Source organism: Solea solea, chromosome 11, assembly GCF_958295425.1.
Source record: "Solea solea chromosome 11, fSolSol10.1, whole genome shotgun sequence".
Classification (NCBI taxonomy): Eukaryota; Metazoa; Chordata; class Actinopteri; order Pleuronectiformes; family Soleidae; genus Solea; species Solea solea.
The window spans coordinates 11147693-11164901 of record NC_081144.1 but is presented as its reverse complement, the minus strand read 5'-3'; the positions used below and the strand labels follow the sequence as shown (position 1 = coordinate 11164901).

Genomic DNA, 17209 nt, shown 5'->3' with positions numbered 1-17209 from the left:
CTGTTGTATCTCTCTATTTAAATTAAAAAAAAAAGGATTTGACTGTGGGTCACATAAAACAAGTAATTTAAACAATCGGTATGTTATTTCATAGATGGGAAGGATTATGAAAAAGTATAATTTCCGAGGGAGCGTGAAGGCAACACACTGGGAGGTTCCTGCGAGCATCGGTTTAGCTCCTCAGAGTCTCGCTCTTTAGCACAGCTGCCTCACCGGTGGAGGAATCAAGGATCTCCTCGGCATCTGAAAGCACAGTCTGGGGCAAAGGTAAGAGAAAAATGTCAATATTTCGATTCCATTACGTCTGTCAAACTTTTAACAACTAGTCGTTTTCATGAGCCGGTCAATCGATTTCAAGGGTTAACTGTATAGTAGTTAAAACCACGTCGGCTCTGAGTGCACATACGTTAATGGGCTGAGATAACAGCAGCAGCGAGTTTAAACCTGTTACTTGTGGGGAAGTTTTTCAGCGGAATGGCCCCAAGGAGTTCTGTCAGGGATGGTCTGGTTTATCCAGTCAAATCCTGTTGATAATGAGGCATCATATCGACATTCCTACCACAGACCCAGCCCCTGTATATTTAATACACTTGATTGTGTCATTTATATTGTATAGGATTCAGCTGTGGAGGCAGGCCGGCAGAGTATAAGGCCCGAAGTTGCTCTGCTTTTTTATATCTGAAACGCTGGTTGAGGAAAGACTTCTCTTTGAGTGGGAATTACTGGAAAGCAGAAATACCTAAACTACTTCTGGAGGTCACTAGTGTGAGGGACCCTCTTCTCATATGTAAGGGGGGTCAGGGAGTTTTTCCGAAGTAAATAACGGTTAAAAACGTTTGTTTGACCCGAGGAAATTCCACTGACTCGGTCACCACACCCTTGTTGTGCCCGGACACTGAAGCACAGGCACTTGTCTCTTAGAGTGACGTTTTTGGCTCGTTCGTTTGTATAATAACACGAAAGCCTTTCAGACAGGTTATGAAAGCCAAAGTGAAACCTTCTAACTTTGTCATACGTCGACTGGACTGTCCCATTTGTGTTCATAACCAACTTAATGTCTCACATACACACACATAGGATGTTGCTGGGCAGACACTCACTGGAGAAAAGAGTGTCAAACCACCAACTACACAAATCAGTGTCTAAGTAGGAAATGTTGTGGAAATCCCCAAATCTAAGATTAAAAAAAGTTTTGACTGTCACTGTATCCACTGATGTTGAAGGAAAGCACCTCTGTGTCTGCAGAGGTCCTTTTGACGTAAAGTTTGTCATCTATTCATTTTTATGGACAAAAGCTGTTGTAGCAACATTAGGGAGCATGCTCCCTGTAGCCCTCCCACCTCCTAGTCCAGTTATGCCTGCCCCTCACTAGAGGATTTTTACATTTGACTTGATTTCTTGCCTGAGAAACCACAGACTTCGTAACTGATTTTTCAATTTCGTAATCCTAAGAAGGCACTGACTTGACGATCCAGTCCAGACACAGGACCACCCTAGGGATTTGGGATCTCACAGAAACTAGCGTGATTTAACGTGATGTCAGGACATAAACAGACATGGAGGTGGACTGTCGGCGGCGGCTGTTATAGCTGTTCTGTGTGTGATATTTTCTGCTGATGAAGTCATAGCCAAGAAGATGGAATCAACTTTGCTTGTACAAGTTACGATTCTAAACAAAAGTACACAACACATCAGTTCCCCGGTCAACTTACTGTCATTGGTTATTGTGGGGTTCTGCTCACGCTCCCAATTGCTGATGAAATTGGAAATATGAAACATGTTTAATAGTTAAGATTTGAAATCTGGAACACATTTGTTAACCCCTCGCACTAGAGGATAATTTGGCCAGATAATCTGTATAGATCAGCCTGAAATCGGAGGACACCCACAGTTGTCGGAAGACTGGGACCGAAATCTGGCCAATTATCCTCTCGTGTGGGGCAGGCTTCAACAGGGCTCTCTCTTTTGCAGAGAAGATGACAGACCACAACCATGGACACTTGCTTAAAGGTTATGTGAGGAGATCCATCAGTAGCCAAACATGTACAACTCAGCACTTAAAGTATATACGCCGGCATAAGTTGAGGAGGAGAACTGGTGAGACATTCCAGCTACTAAATGGAATGTGAGATGGAGTATGCATACCAGGAAGGCAAGACTGATGTGGACCCTCATTCTTGTATGAATGGGACCACAACAAGGCACATGCACACAGTATAGAACATTTAAAACATAGTTTACAATATATAAAATAGATATTCTGTAGCTGATATTACGCACTAAGTCTGCTTACTTATGAAACAAATAATAAACATGATTATTTGGGTCAACATGGAAGACTTCCGAATAGTTCAGCAAAAAAAAGTGTTCATGGGAAAACTAAAATGGATCAGCATATAGGCCAGGATTCCCAGAGGCCATTTTGCCCTGATGCTGTGCCTCATGTTGTTCCTCTTGACATGCTCTTCACTGACCTACTATGAGTGTTTGTTTTAACGTTTTGGCCATTGTACATTCCTGCAGGGACAGAAGAACTATTGTTCAGATTTTTTTCCATCCTAACAGCTCTTACCCATGTAAGCTGCTGGTTTGAGCATTGTTAAGCTATAGGTGCTTATCTGCTAGGGGTTTTTCCCTCCAAACAATGCTTCACAGTATCCTGTCTCAGATTAGTCTTTCCATCAGCGGTTATTTTCAAGGAGGCCAGTGCTGTTCTGTAAACTAATCTGTCTTGTTTCTTTTATACAGAACACAGTGAAATATTGAGTTTAACCTCTGAGATGTTGTTTTGAAGTGATTTTAGGGGGGATGCCTGTAGGGTGTGTCATTGACAGGCAGCAAGTCCTTTGGGGAATAGAAATCTCTGGGAGAATTTCTTGTTGGGAATCTTAGTTTCAGGAAGTCCCTAAAAGGATATGCCATTTATTTGTAGTCACGTGTGACTCTAAACTCTGAACTTTTTGTTCAAACCAAATCATTTTTAGACCTCACCCTGGACTGCTGTAAATTATAATGGGTATAAGTTAAGTAAATGTAAATGTAAATGTGTGTGTCAGCTTTGGCTTTCATTTGTGTTGTGAATGTGTGTTGGCAAAGAGGAATGCAGCACCCTAAGGATATGCAACATTAGCTACCCTATGTTGACGTCACACTGCAACACCGGGAGAGGAAGAGTAAAGGAAGGGATGAGATGAGGACATAGTGAGAACAAGAGCCTGTAGGAGGATGGGTAGAAGAGATGTAGCAAATGCATAGAAAATGGGGTACAATCACATCTGCTGCTTCATCCTGCCCAGCTACGATGGAGTGTGTCAGCACATGTGCATTCTTTTATAATATTGAAGTGGTAGAGGTTAAATAATATGAGTTGTACTATGACCGATGCTGATTTTCTTTGAAATCAGGGCAGCTGATGGCCAATAAGGCACTTTTTTTGGACCATATATTTAGATGCTTTTCTTTTTTTTCTTCCATCTGATGAAATACAACAAAGGTTTATTTAGAACACCCTATGTCAGCTGGGAGCTGGGATTGGCTCCAGAGACCCTCATGTGGAGGACAAAGCAGTAGAGGATGGATGTTGATGGCCAATGAATATAATTAGAAAATGGCAAATATCAGCCTGATTAATTGTTCCCACTGATTAATCGATCTACCTATAGCGTAAGAGTAGGAAAGCAGTAAAGCAGGCATGTCTTAACAAATCCTGATAATCTTAATGCCCAAGTCACTCATTTATACATGTATTTATTTCATACTCATGTAATATTAATCAAAGACTTGCTTATGACACTTGAGTGTTTAAGTTCTTTTGATAGCATCGCTCTGTGCTCCAGTGCACTTGTGTTCTATTGTGAGCACCTTCCTTGTCTTTTTCTTTCCTTCTGTCCATATCTTTTTCTTTGTGTACTGCAAGCAGAGGCTCAGGGAGGATGAAGGGATAATTCTGTATGATATTTCTCTCTGCGCTGAGCTGTGCACACTGTGATAAATTGGGCCGGGGGAGTCTCAATGGCTCTGTCCTATTTTGGGCTCCAGCTAGGTTCTCTGACAGTAGCTGCTTCCCTGGCCTGGGTCCTGAGCCTCCACTTCTGCTGTCAAGACTGATTCAAACTTAAAAATTTGACCTTGACTTCTATTCGTCTTCAGAATTCCTCTTTTCAGACCTCGGGTAAAAGGAGGTAAGGAGTTTTTCAGGTTGCTCCTCCAGTTAGTATTGGGGCTGCTGCTGATGTGAAGAGTCTTTGATGATCAAGATTTGGTTTGTGGCATGGAAAAAGTGTGTCACAGGGAAGTGATAACACAGACTTTGGATTTGCTGTCATGAAATTACTATCCAGTATCTGCAGAAAACAGCCGTGCAAAAACATTACAAATGCGCACTGTCCGAGCAGTTATCTAAAATTCATAGTTTTTGTGAGTTTGAAAAGGGACTTTAACGGGTTCACTTGTAAAAACACATTTAAACCGGTTAATTCTGGTGTGAAAGAGAAAGTTGAAGATGACATGCAATCTCTAATTGATTTTATGTGCCCTTGTAAAATTGTCTCGTTATTATGGCTGCAGTAAAAGGTATACTGTACATATATTTAAATGATACTAACATACACATATGTTGAAAGGCTGACTAATGGCTTGAGCTAACTACTACTCTGAAGTCAGTTGACTTCAAGTTAATCATATATTTATATTCAATTCCGCTTTACTGTACAGCTCTGAAGTGCTCACTTAACCATAAGTGGATGTACATAAAAATTAATAATGCAGCCTGTGTGTTGAATAAATGGTACAGCCTGAATTTCCCTAAATTATCTGTTTGAAAGAGGAAACAATTGATACACCTGAGTCTGTAAATAGGTATTTGGAATCCTGCTGCATTTTTGGAAAAGGTTTTTTTCATGGTTGCAGCAGGAGCTGTGTAAAATTTGGTAACCTACCTGTCGGTGTCAGTCAGAGTTCCAAGCGAGTTGAGCCGATGTAGTGTCGGCACTTGGAGAGTCATGAGCGCAACGTCCGACACACAAATCAAACGGAACAATGCCGAACTGTAGATCAGTTAAAAAGACTTAAAATTCCCAAAGATATGCGTTAATCTCCAACATTTAGCAAGAAAATGTCTAAAATCTCAATATTTAACAGAGGAGTCTGGTGTATTTAGCGACAGCATTGCCAAAAGCCAGCGTTCGCGAGCAGTGAGCCACATCACAACCTCTTCCGCTGTATTTCAGTGACTGTCAGACAGAGTTTGTGCTCCGGTCACGCAGGAAGTGCTGAACGATTCTGTGAACAAATCTTTTTAATTAACTGAGTCAAATGATTCAGTACACCAAAAACAACTGCTTTACAAGTCACTAGTTTGTGATGCGTGTCAAACGACATCAAGGCAGTTGACTCTGCCCATGTTGACGAGGTACTATAGTAATAAAACAATACCAAACAGTTGAGTCAAGCCATGTCGTGCTGTAGTATCACACACCTGAGCGTGTTAAGAAAAATCTATTTATAGTTCTGCATCAGTTTTGATGCCATCTTTTATACTGTCCAATATGAGACTAGCAGCACTTTAATGAGTGGAACACCTGAGAAAAGAAGCTGAATGGATGCACAGTGACTTTTCCAATGTGGCTGAAACTGTTTGCTGCAGTTGTGCCTCATGTCGGATGCTTATTTAGTTATTTGGAACTTCTCTCCAAAACGTTTTTAAGATGTGTAACAAGAGAAGCCACTGTTCCTGTATGAAAACTGCACTACAGCAACATCATTAGGCACTAAATCTAGAAGAATAAAGAGAGAGTGTAATTCTGGTACTCAAGAGGGATGTACAGTATGTTTATAGGAAAAGAGTGAGAGGGCTTGAAAGTGGGTGAGACATTCCTCATACCCTATGTTCATATGTCAAATTCTCATTACATTTTTGTGATAAGCTTGACGGGGAGGAGTCATGAAGTAATGATGCTGGTGTATCAACTTGGCTGAGAATTGCAGAAACCTTGCACTGCACTTTATCTTGTGATGTGGTTTTGTCAGCAGGTAGTACATTTCAGGAAAAGATGTGAAATGGTTTGAAATCAGTATGAATCTGTCAATCAAGTAGTTGTGTTTTAATGAGTGAATCATGTAGGTGCCTGTTATTTTGGTGATTGGAGTCCCTGCACAATCAGACCAGTAACAGCATCAAACTGATGTAACACTCACAGTTGATGTCACAGTATTAGACTTAAAGCAATCCTTACCTTTATGGCATGTACCTTTTAACCCTAACACTCTCCCCCCCGCCTGTGATGTCTGACGCTCCCTTGTTCCCTGACGCGCGTGGTGATAATGTGAGACGTGCAATCGAGTCTGATTCAGAGGCCTCTCTCACAGAACACACAGAAGTAGGCGACGCTGTAACAGATAAAAGACATGAAGCTCAGCAAATAATTTTATTCGGACTGAATAAAATGATTCAGACTTTTATCAGGAATATATTAGAATTAAATAATAATGTAATAATTAAATAATGAGTTTCAACACCTGGTGGCCTTCGTTTACATTTTAGTGTGCCATACACTTATTATCCAGCAGTATGATTCTGCTTGAGTTGGTCTGGTCTAAGCCTGCATGTCATTTAATAATAGGAGTTTAACATGATTGTAACTCATTGGGTCACAGGGTTGGTGTAAATACCTAGAGTTTTCTGATCCATGTTATTAGAATCTGGTTAATGTAGTATCTCAAAGAGAAAGAAGTTTCTCTGTACATCTGTAGGTCAGCGCTGTGCTTTTGCTGTTACCCCCTGCCACGCCTGACAAACAAGACTGGCTAATGTGTTACTCCTGACAGTGTGACTTGAACCCTGCCAAGAGGAGAAATGAGGTAGAAGTGAAATAAGCATCTGTTCATACAGTACATGTGCCAGGAATGAGAACTTTGTCCTTTGCTTCCGCACACATGCACAGGGATGAATATTATGCAAGACGGGGTCATTCATTCTGAGACACGTGTGAACATGCAGTGTCCTGCTAGTTTTACGATCTGACTGATTTTAAAGCACTTTGGTTTCTGTTTGGAACACAGATCTTTTCAGCCTTGTTATGACATTGTTGTGGGAACATTTATCACTGGCACAATGTGCCTATGCTACAAGCAGTTATCTTAATTTTTAAGTGTTTTATTTCTTCTTCAAAGTTCTTCAGCCAATGTCGACAGAAGCCCACTTACTACATAATAAAAATCCAGGGCACACTTAATTATTGATTGTTGAATACATCATAAAATGTATCACCAGTGTCATTTCACCACATTAACTAGCAAAGCAAGGTTCACTTTTAAGATGGAATTTCTTTCTCTTTCTGCCGTTTTTATCTTTTGTTGGTGGGAGGTCTGGTGACAGACAGCAGATGGCCTGGGCCGCTGCAGTTGGGCCACCAGTACGCATTGCAGTTTACTGAGTTTTTTTTTTTTTTAATAATTTGAATATGATCTTTAAATAATTGATGAATAGTTTTTGTTCCACATTTTAAGGCAGTGGGACACATCACAGGCTGCCCTCTTTAGTAAAAATTCCATGGAGTCTTGGTTCTTGTCCTGACACTGTGCATACTCACACACATAGACGCATTCATAAAAAAGGAAAGAGCCCATTATTCCCAGTAAGCACCATATGCTGCCGCTCACCACTGTCAATGTAGACTGCATATTTTGAGATGAATTGTCATCTGTAAACTGCATTATTTTATCATGGTTCAAGATCCAAAGGACTTGTCCCATTTTCTGATGCTTTTTTGGGACTGCACTGTAACTACTAGTCACGTGAGTGAGTGTGTATCCTCCATCTGACCTGATAGTATGATGTATGGTGCAGCAGCAGCCTACCATCGCAGAGAACAGGTGGCTCTCAGTGGCGATCTCGCAACACAGAAGCTTGATTTAATTTGTCGGAGAAAAAAGCAAACTGAACAATGGTCTTTGTGGTAGCTGCTGTGGTGAGTGAAGCTAAATCACTGACACATACAGGGAATCGAATGAAGGCTTATACGTAGATCTACGTTTAACTATATACTTCAACTCCGAAGTTCCAGCTTCATGTGTGTTCATCTTTTTTTGGAAATGACTGTGTAATGTATCCTTCCGACTCTTTGTATAAGTTGATATGGTTACAATAGACAATACACCTTGCACCCTGTATGAGTTTAATTGGATTTTTGTTGAAATTTTACATGCTCAAACAAATGTTTGTACGTGTACATTCTGATTCTGTTAGAAAACCCATTACATGGAAGTACCATTTAATCCATGCTTATTACTTGACACATATTTGTACACCTGCTTACATGTGTCTTTCTTGGGACACGAGAAATCAACAGTTACTGGGTTGTTGGCCACTGGAGTTAAAACTTGTAAACAACTGAAATGTAATCAACCCTTTGGTTTGTATGCTTAGCTTGTTCTCCAACTGCCTATTTACACATCCAGCAGCTACGGTGTGTCACTACCTCCAGACTGTATTTCTGTCCTGATTGTTGATGATTACATGTCCAACACTTTTTTATACAGTAATCTGCAAAGATTTCTGATAAGTAAGAAGTCTAATTGTTTATTTCATCAATTTACAAAATCCTAAGTGAATGAACAGAAAAAAAATCCAAATCAATATTTGGTGTGACCAACATCTGCCTTTAAACAGCATTATTTCTTGTAGGTGCATTTGCACAGATACTGGGATTTTGTAGGATTATATTCAGGTGCATGATCAACTGAATATACCAAACAGGTGCTAATGATCATCCTGTTCATGTGTAAACAATAATTTACTGGAAAAGAAACAGCTGTGTAAAGAAGCTTAAAACTGTAGAAGATGGTTTCATGTCACAGGTCATGCACCATATGGTAATGTCTCTCCAAGGCAAAGATCTCAAAGCAAGCTGGTTTCAGGATGTGAAGATTTAAGCTCTTTTTAAGAAGTGTAAAAATGGGCAACAATGAGGATCATAGACGCAGTGGCCAGCTAAGGAAACTTGCTCACTTCCCTTCGAAAGAGGGCGAAAGAGGGCTGTAGCTAAAGGCAGTTTCTTCACCAAACGGATGGAGAGTGGTACAATAATGACTGTCTGCAGACAACAGTGACGTATGGTGAAGGTTCTTTGCAAGTTTGGGACTGCATTCCTGCAAATGGAGTTGGGGATTTGGTCATTAATGTGGTACTGGGAAATACAAGCAGATATTTATCCATCCATTCTGTAACAGGACAATGACCCAATCATACAGTCAATGTCATCTTCAGCCTAAAGAACAGATTCCTGGCAATATTGGGATGCCCCGCACAGAGCCTTGATCTCAAAATCATCGTACGTACGAAGGATTTAAGCTAGCCTTCATCCAGAGAAGATCTGGATGGTTAGTTCTCCAGTGTCCTTCAAAAATAATATGCAAGTGTAGGAGAATGGATGCTGTTTTGAAGGCAGTGGGTGGTCACAGAAAATATTGATTTGGCCCACTGTGCATTGTGTGAATGAATTAAAAACATTTTGAATTTATATTTGTCAAAGTTCTTAGTTAACAGTATTTTCCCCACAGTATTTAAGCTGCTTATCCTGAGGGAAATCTCTCTCACAGCAGCTACATGCTCCACTGTGGCTGTTGGTTAGATGCTGACTTCAACTAGCTGCTAGTGTTCAGTTAGTTGTGGTTTTTTAATTTTTTTTCCTCCAAACTTCTGTCTTCTGAAAGTTACGTGAACTAAAAAAAATAATGTGCTGAAAGATTCTATAGGAAAAGCTGTTTGGAACTGCAGAGTGATAATTAGAAAAATTAAAATAAAAGAGCCAGCTTTAAAAAATAATAATACTATATTTCTGTATATTTATTGCTAAGATTATTGGGTATGTAAGTCCTGTTGTCTTGCTCCAGGTGTTCTGAGCTCTCTTGAGGCTGATGCTGATGGCATGCAGCCAGGACTTTGTCTCCTCAGCTACTGCCTTCTCTCCATTATTGTCTGCTTGTGGGAGATGGCTATTGATCTGTGTGTGTTTGTGTGTAGGGCTGTATTTCTCTGGCAAGCCACATTCACTCATGCATACGGACCGTTCAGGATTACGAGCAAAGAGTAGGGAAGACCAGAAGAGTTGAGGGTTGTAAATCACAACATGACCACATGGCTGTAGAAATGAAATATTAAGGATTGTTTTTATGCAATTGTGTGACGGAGACCAAACATATGCGACGGCTTGTTGAGCCCTGAACTCTTACACTGTTTTTCCAACCAGTGCTGAACCCTCCGATCCTACCGTTTTTGTCTTAACTTTAATTTTCACGTTCTTTCTGGTTTAAAAATGCCCTTTCTCAGCACTGTACTGACCATTTATTCTGACGGATCTCAAACTTTCACACAAACTAATCAAAGTGTTTACTTGTTTACTTTTTGTAGATGGCTGCCATCAGGAAGAAGTTGGTGATAGTTGGGGACGGTGCTTGTGGGAAGACCTGTCTTCTTATCGTCTTCAGTAAGGACCAGTTCCCAGAAGTCTACGTCCCCACTGTGTTTGAGAACTACATCGCTGACATTGAGGTTGATGGCAAACAGGTACTATATTCTTTGAATTTGTGCTTGTTTCTTTTGGAGAGGTGTGAATACTGAAGTAACAGGCTTCTTTGTATGTTCTCAAATTAATAACCCATGTCATTTCTTATGTGCTATTGTTGCTGGTTACTTTACATATACATATTCAGCTTAAAAACACAATGTATTATGCTTTTTAAAAGTCTCATTGTAGTTCTCCAATGATTAATCAATGAATGAATTGCCAACAATTTTATTTGTTCTCGTTCCTGGGTATCTTTGGTTTGAGAGGTAAAAAAGAATTAAAGATGTCAACATTTTGAGGTTTAGGAAACAAGAAAGCCAGGGTCACGCTATTGTACAAGGTCACACTAAATCATTTTTAACCTATATAAGGTTATTTTAAAACAGCATATATGATTACGATGTGTTTGGTAAAGCAATTGAGGATACTGTAATATAGCATTTCTAAAACAAGAAATCTAATTGTGGCCTCAGACTTTTACACAGTGCTGTACACCACAACTGTTGCTCAAGTATTAAAAATGTGCTTTGCTGTTTGAGAAACACATGTCATCAAGACTTGATGGGGATACATGTTCATTGTTGAGAAAGCCGTGGGTCTTTTTCATTGTTTTGAAGCAGCAGACCTTCTGCCAACAACAGGAAAAGGATCCTGTGCTGGGGTCAGAACCTCCCTCCTCATACATCATGACTAATGTCTTATTTCCTGTTCCTGTTTCCTGAGCTGCAAAATCTGGCAGTGGCCAGCTGGAATCCAAGCCTCTTAAGTGATGTGTGTCAGTTAGTGAAACATATATCATAATAAGTCTGTGTGTTGTGTCATAGTCCAACTTACAGCTGACCTTGACCTGTATATCTTTTATTTTATTTCACACAGTATATATATATATATATATATATATATATATATGTATATATATATATATATATATATGTATATATATATATATATATGTATATGTATATATATATATGTATATGTATATATATATATATATATATATATATATATATATGTATATATATATATATATATGTATATGTATATATATATATGTATATGTATATATATATATATATATATATATATATATATATATATATATGTATATATATATGTATATATATATATATATATATATATATGTATGTATATGTGTATATATATGTATGTATGTATATATATATATAAAAAAAAATATGCCGCCCCCCTTACTGATATATGAGTTCACAGGTTCACGGTGTGGCGGTAAAATAAAGTTAAAGAAAAGCTGACTCCTGAGAGACATCTTGTGGTGGAAAAGCAACACAAATGGAAGCTGAAGTAGTCCATGATGTGGTGTTGCCCAGTTTCCCCAGACAGATGATGCGATATTGCTCGGCTCGCTGTCTTTTTCTATGGAAAATATCCTCCCTGTGCTAGAGCATAAGTGAGAAGCTGCTGTTGCTTGCCAATGTAAGTAGATTACCAGCCAACACGCAAGACTTGGCGAGACGAGTGAGCGGTGAGATGTAATTAAAGCCCCAATGAATATACTGTAGTTTTTCTCTTGGATGATAACTTTTTTTCTTGTATCCATTTCTCAGCAGCAGTAGTAGTAGTAGTAGGCTCAGGTTTCCAGCTGTAGAGACTATACTTAATTTGTAGAGACTTGGAGTAGAAAAGGTCACCTATGTGTGAATGTTTGGATTACATAAGACGTTCCTACTGGGAGCTGTGGTTGAAATCTAAATGCTCTTGCTGAGCTCTTGCAAATGTTGCATTTATTAAGTTTTTAGCTGGGCATTGTTTCATGTGGAGCAGGTCAGGCACTGTGGAGCTGTTAACAGTTTAATTAGCAGTAGGAGAAAAGCCTGTGGGAGCCGTCGTCACCTCTGGGGAGTTCCCTTTTAAGCCTGATGGTGGAGGAATGTTCTGTTTGTTTAATTCGTCATGTTTACTAGAGCTGAAACGATTAATCGATGAATCGATTATTAATCGATGAATCGATTATTAATCGATGAATCGATTATTAATCGATGAATCGATTATTAATCGATGAATCGATTATTAATCGATTACTAAATTAATCGACAACTATTTTGATAATCGATTCATCGGTTTGAAGCTTTTTTCATGATTAAAACAAGATTTCTGATTGTTTAAGCTTCTTAAATAGGAATATTTTCTTCATTTCTTTGCTCTGGATAACAAATTAATCATTAAAAGTCAATCATTTTGGTTAGTGGACAAAACAAGACATTTGAGAACATCATAATTTCCAGGTTTGACGAACACCGATCAACATTTTTTATGGTTTTCTGATATTTTATGGACCAAACGATTCATTGATTAATCGAGAAAATAATCGACAGATTAATCGATTATGAAAATAATCGTTAGTTGCAGCTTTAATGTTTACCATCGATGAAAATAATAATTTAGTGAGCCACCACTTCAAGCAGTTTGTTTGTCTTCCCTCTCTCTCTCAGGTGGAGTTAGCGTTGTGGGATACAGCAGGTCAAGAAGACTACGACCGACTTAGACCGCTCTCCTACCCCGACACAGATGTTATCCTCATGTGCTTCTCCATAGACAGCCCTGATAGTTTGGGTAAGGCTAGTTTCAGTTGCTTACACACTTGGTGACACAATGCATTTATTATTTAATGTGAGTTAATGTGTGTAAGTATTGCTGATAATCACACAGCAGAGTTTTTATAAACATGGGAGGATCATGACACTAGTATCAGAAATGGAATGATGTATGGATTTGAATAACCTCTTAGTCTATGGTCATGTATTTTTGTACAGAAACAGGAGAGCAGCTTTAGTTGGCACTCCGATAAAATAACCACTTTTTTCATCATGAGGAGAGCTGATCTGCAGGGAATCAGTTATCATCCTCACTAGAGGGTTTTCCTCTCTGGTAATTTGTTTTGTTTCAATGCCATTTCCGGTTTTGTTCACAGACTTAATGAAAGTAATGACCACAGTGGGGAAAAAAAGTGCCTATTGAAATTGATTTAATTATTGGGTTTGTAATTTACCCAGCTGCTGGCTTCCAGTCAAACATTACTGTGACTTGATGTCATGCTTTCCTGGTCTGGTTTAGTTAATTAAGTAATGTCACACGTCACAGATGGCCGTTAACACAGCTGCAAGTCTGGCTCTTGCCATAATATGGATTAGAACAGTAGTGACAAAGCTGTCATTAAGACAAAAGGAGGCCACTTTATAGAGTCTGTAATACAAAACATGTTTTTGTTTGACCAATTCTTTGGTATTCTACTAATTGTAAACTTTTCGACTTTACTAACTGTATATAGTATGTTTTATAAGTAAAGTATCTTACTATTACTTACTATTACTATCTTAACAGGGACTTCCAGGGAATTCCAGTGTATTCATGCAAGAGCAGAAAAATGTACAAACACAGTTGTGGAATTTAAATGTAGTTCATGTCACAATGCACTGCAATAATCTGGAGGATTACACATCATGTATTTCAGGCTGGGACCTGAAATACCAAATCAAAGAAGTTAATTAATGTCTTGGGTTGTGTCCCACATAGGTTTGTTATGGGAAATACCTCAGATGGTTTTCCTATGCTATCTCATCATCTCTTTCCAGAGCAAACAACACAGATTTTTTTTGGCTCGTTGACTCTGGGGTTGTTGACCTCTGTGTTTATGTCTGTACAGTCGCAAGGGAAATGACACAGCTCTCCCAACTGTGTCCTTGTAAGGAGGGACTCTACTGTCCAGTCACTGGAGTTGTTTTCCATTTTTGCAGAGAACATTCCCGAGAAATGGACACCTGAAGTGAAACATTTTTGTCCCAACGTACCGATCATTCTTGTGGGCAACAAGAAGGACCTCAGGAATGACGAACACACACGCAGGGAGCTGGCCAAGATGAAACAAGTGCGTTCCCATTTATATTTGGTCTTTCTGCTAAGTGTCCACAGTCCTGGGGACCCACTGCCCTGCATGTCTAGAGGTTTCCCTGCTCCAACACACCAGAAAGTTTAACCCACTGTCTGTGCATTACATCTCCAGGAGCCAGTAAAGTCTGAAGAGGGCAGAGACATGGCCAACCGCATCAGTGCCTTTGGCTACCTGGAATGCTCCGCCAAGACCAAGGATGGCGTGCGGGAGGTGTTTGAAATGGCCACCAGAGCGGCACTGCAGGTACGCAAGCGCAAAAAGAGGGGCGGCTGCCAGCTACTGTGAAGAGGTGGATTTTGTTGGCCAATTAGCACCTGAGGGAGCACTTTCCGGCACACGCAGAACAAAGTTAGAGAAACCTAAAATCAGTGGCTTCCATGGACTATACTTATTTCACAGATATGCCACAGGCAAATATGAAAGACTGACACACCTGTTTAAAAAGCAAAAACAAATCAGCTTATTTTCCTTTTTTTTTTTTAGAAAAACACTTATTTCTTCTGCCTCTTACACTGTCAGTTATTGTTTATTTTCCTCCACCAGGACCTATCCCCCCCTCCTCCGCCTGTCTGTGTGAATGAATGTATATTTGTATTTAAATGTGCATATACTTTACAAACACGTCGCGCATCTGCCTTTGTTGTGATTGTTTACAGGCGGTAAATTTGCTTTTAACGTCTGTAATTCTTGCTTCTCTTGAACCTGCATATACCACTCCATCGTTTAACACGTTGCCATCAGTCCCCATCTGTCATTTATTTGTCATACCTCTAATAATTTTACCCTCTGGAAGCCGTACGTCACAAAGTGCTGTCAGCACAGCTCCGTTTTCATACACTTCTAACACGAAGGACTAAATTTAGAGCTTGTTTACAACAGCATTAATCCACTGACCCTGACATAAACCAAATCAGCAGCAGCAGCAGCAGCAGCAGCAGATGTTTTTGTGGCGAGGTGTTGAACTGCACCAGTGTCTGCCACTCTTCCATGGCGATGGCTTAAACTGGCACTGCAGACAGTAGTTCTATTGTCATGGACACAGTACCAGCAGTCACACTGGCCCTGACAGACGTGACCAGCGCCTTCCCCCAAATAAGCTCTGCCTCATGTCTCAAGTCTGCTGTTTCAGATCCAGTATACAGTCATGATGTATCAGTGCACTGGATTAACTGTGGACTACTGCACATTATACACAGCTTTATTAGCAGGACAACTCGATTTATTAATCAATTCTCTGTGTAAAAGTTTTAACCTCCCCAACTGGTTCCTGTTGGCTTTGTTGGTGTGTAATAGCCCTTTACTTGACACTAAATGAATATTCCTCATACAAGGATATCTAGTTGTGTAGGATCCTGTCAAAGTTGTTCTATTGTGTTGCCCTTGGAGATCTTTGAAATGATTGTAACCTTTGGCCTTAAAGGTCAAATGTTGAATCAAAGTTTGACCTTTTTTCAAGAGGAATCTGCAACAGCACTGGGATGAAAGCCTGAGCAACAACAGCTCACTACTGGACACAGTATGTCAGGTTATTGTTACTGTATATTCTATATCTTACCCTGTCCAGGTAACACACTGTACACATTATTGAGATGTGACTTCCTGTGTTGATCTTCCCACCATGAGCTACAACCATGGCGTAGCTTTCTGTTGTCCAGTACTTTCAGTCCTCTGGGATCAGAATGTTGTAAGCTCAGGCCAGTTCCTGGACAGTGTCTCCCATCTAACAGCAAAGTCCAAGAGAAAATGTTGATTGTGATACGGCTTTACTAACAGGAGAGGGTTGTGTGTAATGTCTGGATTAATAAAGTATTTTTGAAATACTATGCTTTAGTCATCACTGGTCTTGGTTTGTAATCCTGAAACCCACATTTGGCCACACATGTACTAGTTCTAGTTGGTTTGGTTGGATTTTTGTCCTTTTACAGAAAACAACTTTGTAACTCTGGTTTGAATGACCTGAAAACGCATTAAAGTACAATTTTCTCTATTTAAAAGCTAAAACCAAACTGTTAAAAAGTATTAATTCAACTAAATGTATATGAGTCATGGGTCAGTGTGGCCCTGCTCTGTATTCATTTATGTGAATCAACAAATGAATATGAAACGTTTACTCAAAGGCAGTGATGATTGAGAAAAATAGTCTGCAGCAATCAAGAAGCTGAACTAAGTGGTCTAAACATAAAACTCCTGCCCATGTATTTAACAGAAATATTTTGTTTGAGGAACTTGATAAAGAATAATGTTCAACTAAAAGTAAAATCCCCTTAAGTGAGAGTGATGATGAAGTTTGAGCTCTATTTTGATTCACAGGTCGTTTCTCTTCCTCGCTGTCCTGATTCGCTCCGGACAAGACAATATTGGCAGAAAAGAAAAAAAAAAGATGGCCAATTTAAAATGCTTCTTTTAAAAGTGGACTTTGATGAAAATAGAGATGTTCGAGCCTCAATGTCTTTTGTAGAGCCTCCTCTGTCGCAACAGAACTGGATGAAGCTGCAGACGGAGAGAGAACAAAGACTACTTGGGTCAGATATCCAATTCATTCTGACATCTATTGCCATCTGATTTGCTATATATCTACCTCTGGTTCATCTTAAGTACAATAATGTTATACATTTAAGACAACATTACCATGAGATTTCAACAAAACTATTTTCTCCAATGAAAGGACAAGAACCGATTTGCTTATGTCATGTTTTGAAATTAGAATTTAAATTTG

General features: G+C 39.4%; 1 protein-coding gene across 1 annotated transcript; it reads left to right on the top strand.

Moving 5' to 3' along the window:
- Window positions 1–136: 136 nt before the first annotated feature.
- LOC131468845 (rho-related GTP-binding protein RhoA-D) lies at window positions 137–16316 on the top strand. The gene is made up of 5 exons (XM_058643490.1): window positions 137–267; window positions 10409–10564; window positions 13037–13157; window positions 14339–14469; window positions 14605–16316. The coding sequence occupies exons 2-5, from the start codon at window positions 10409–10411 to the stop codon at window positions 14776–14778; spliced, it is 582 nt and encodes a 193-aa protein (XP_058499473.1). The 5' UTR covers window positions 137–267; the 3' UTR covers window positions 14779–16316.
- Window positions 16317–17209: the final 893 nt, after the last annotated feature.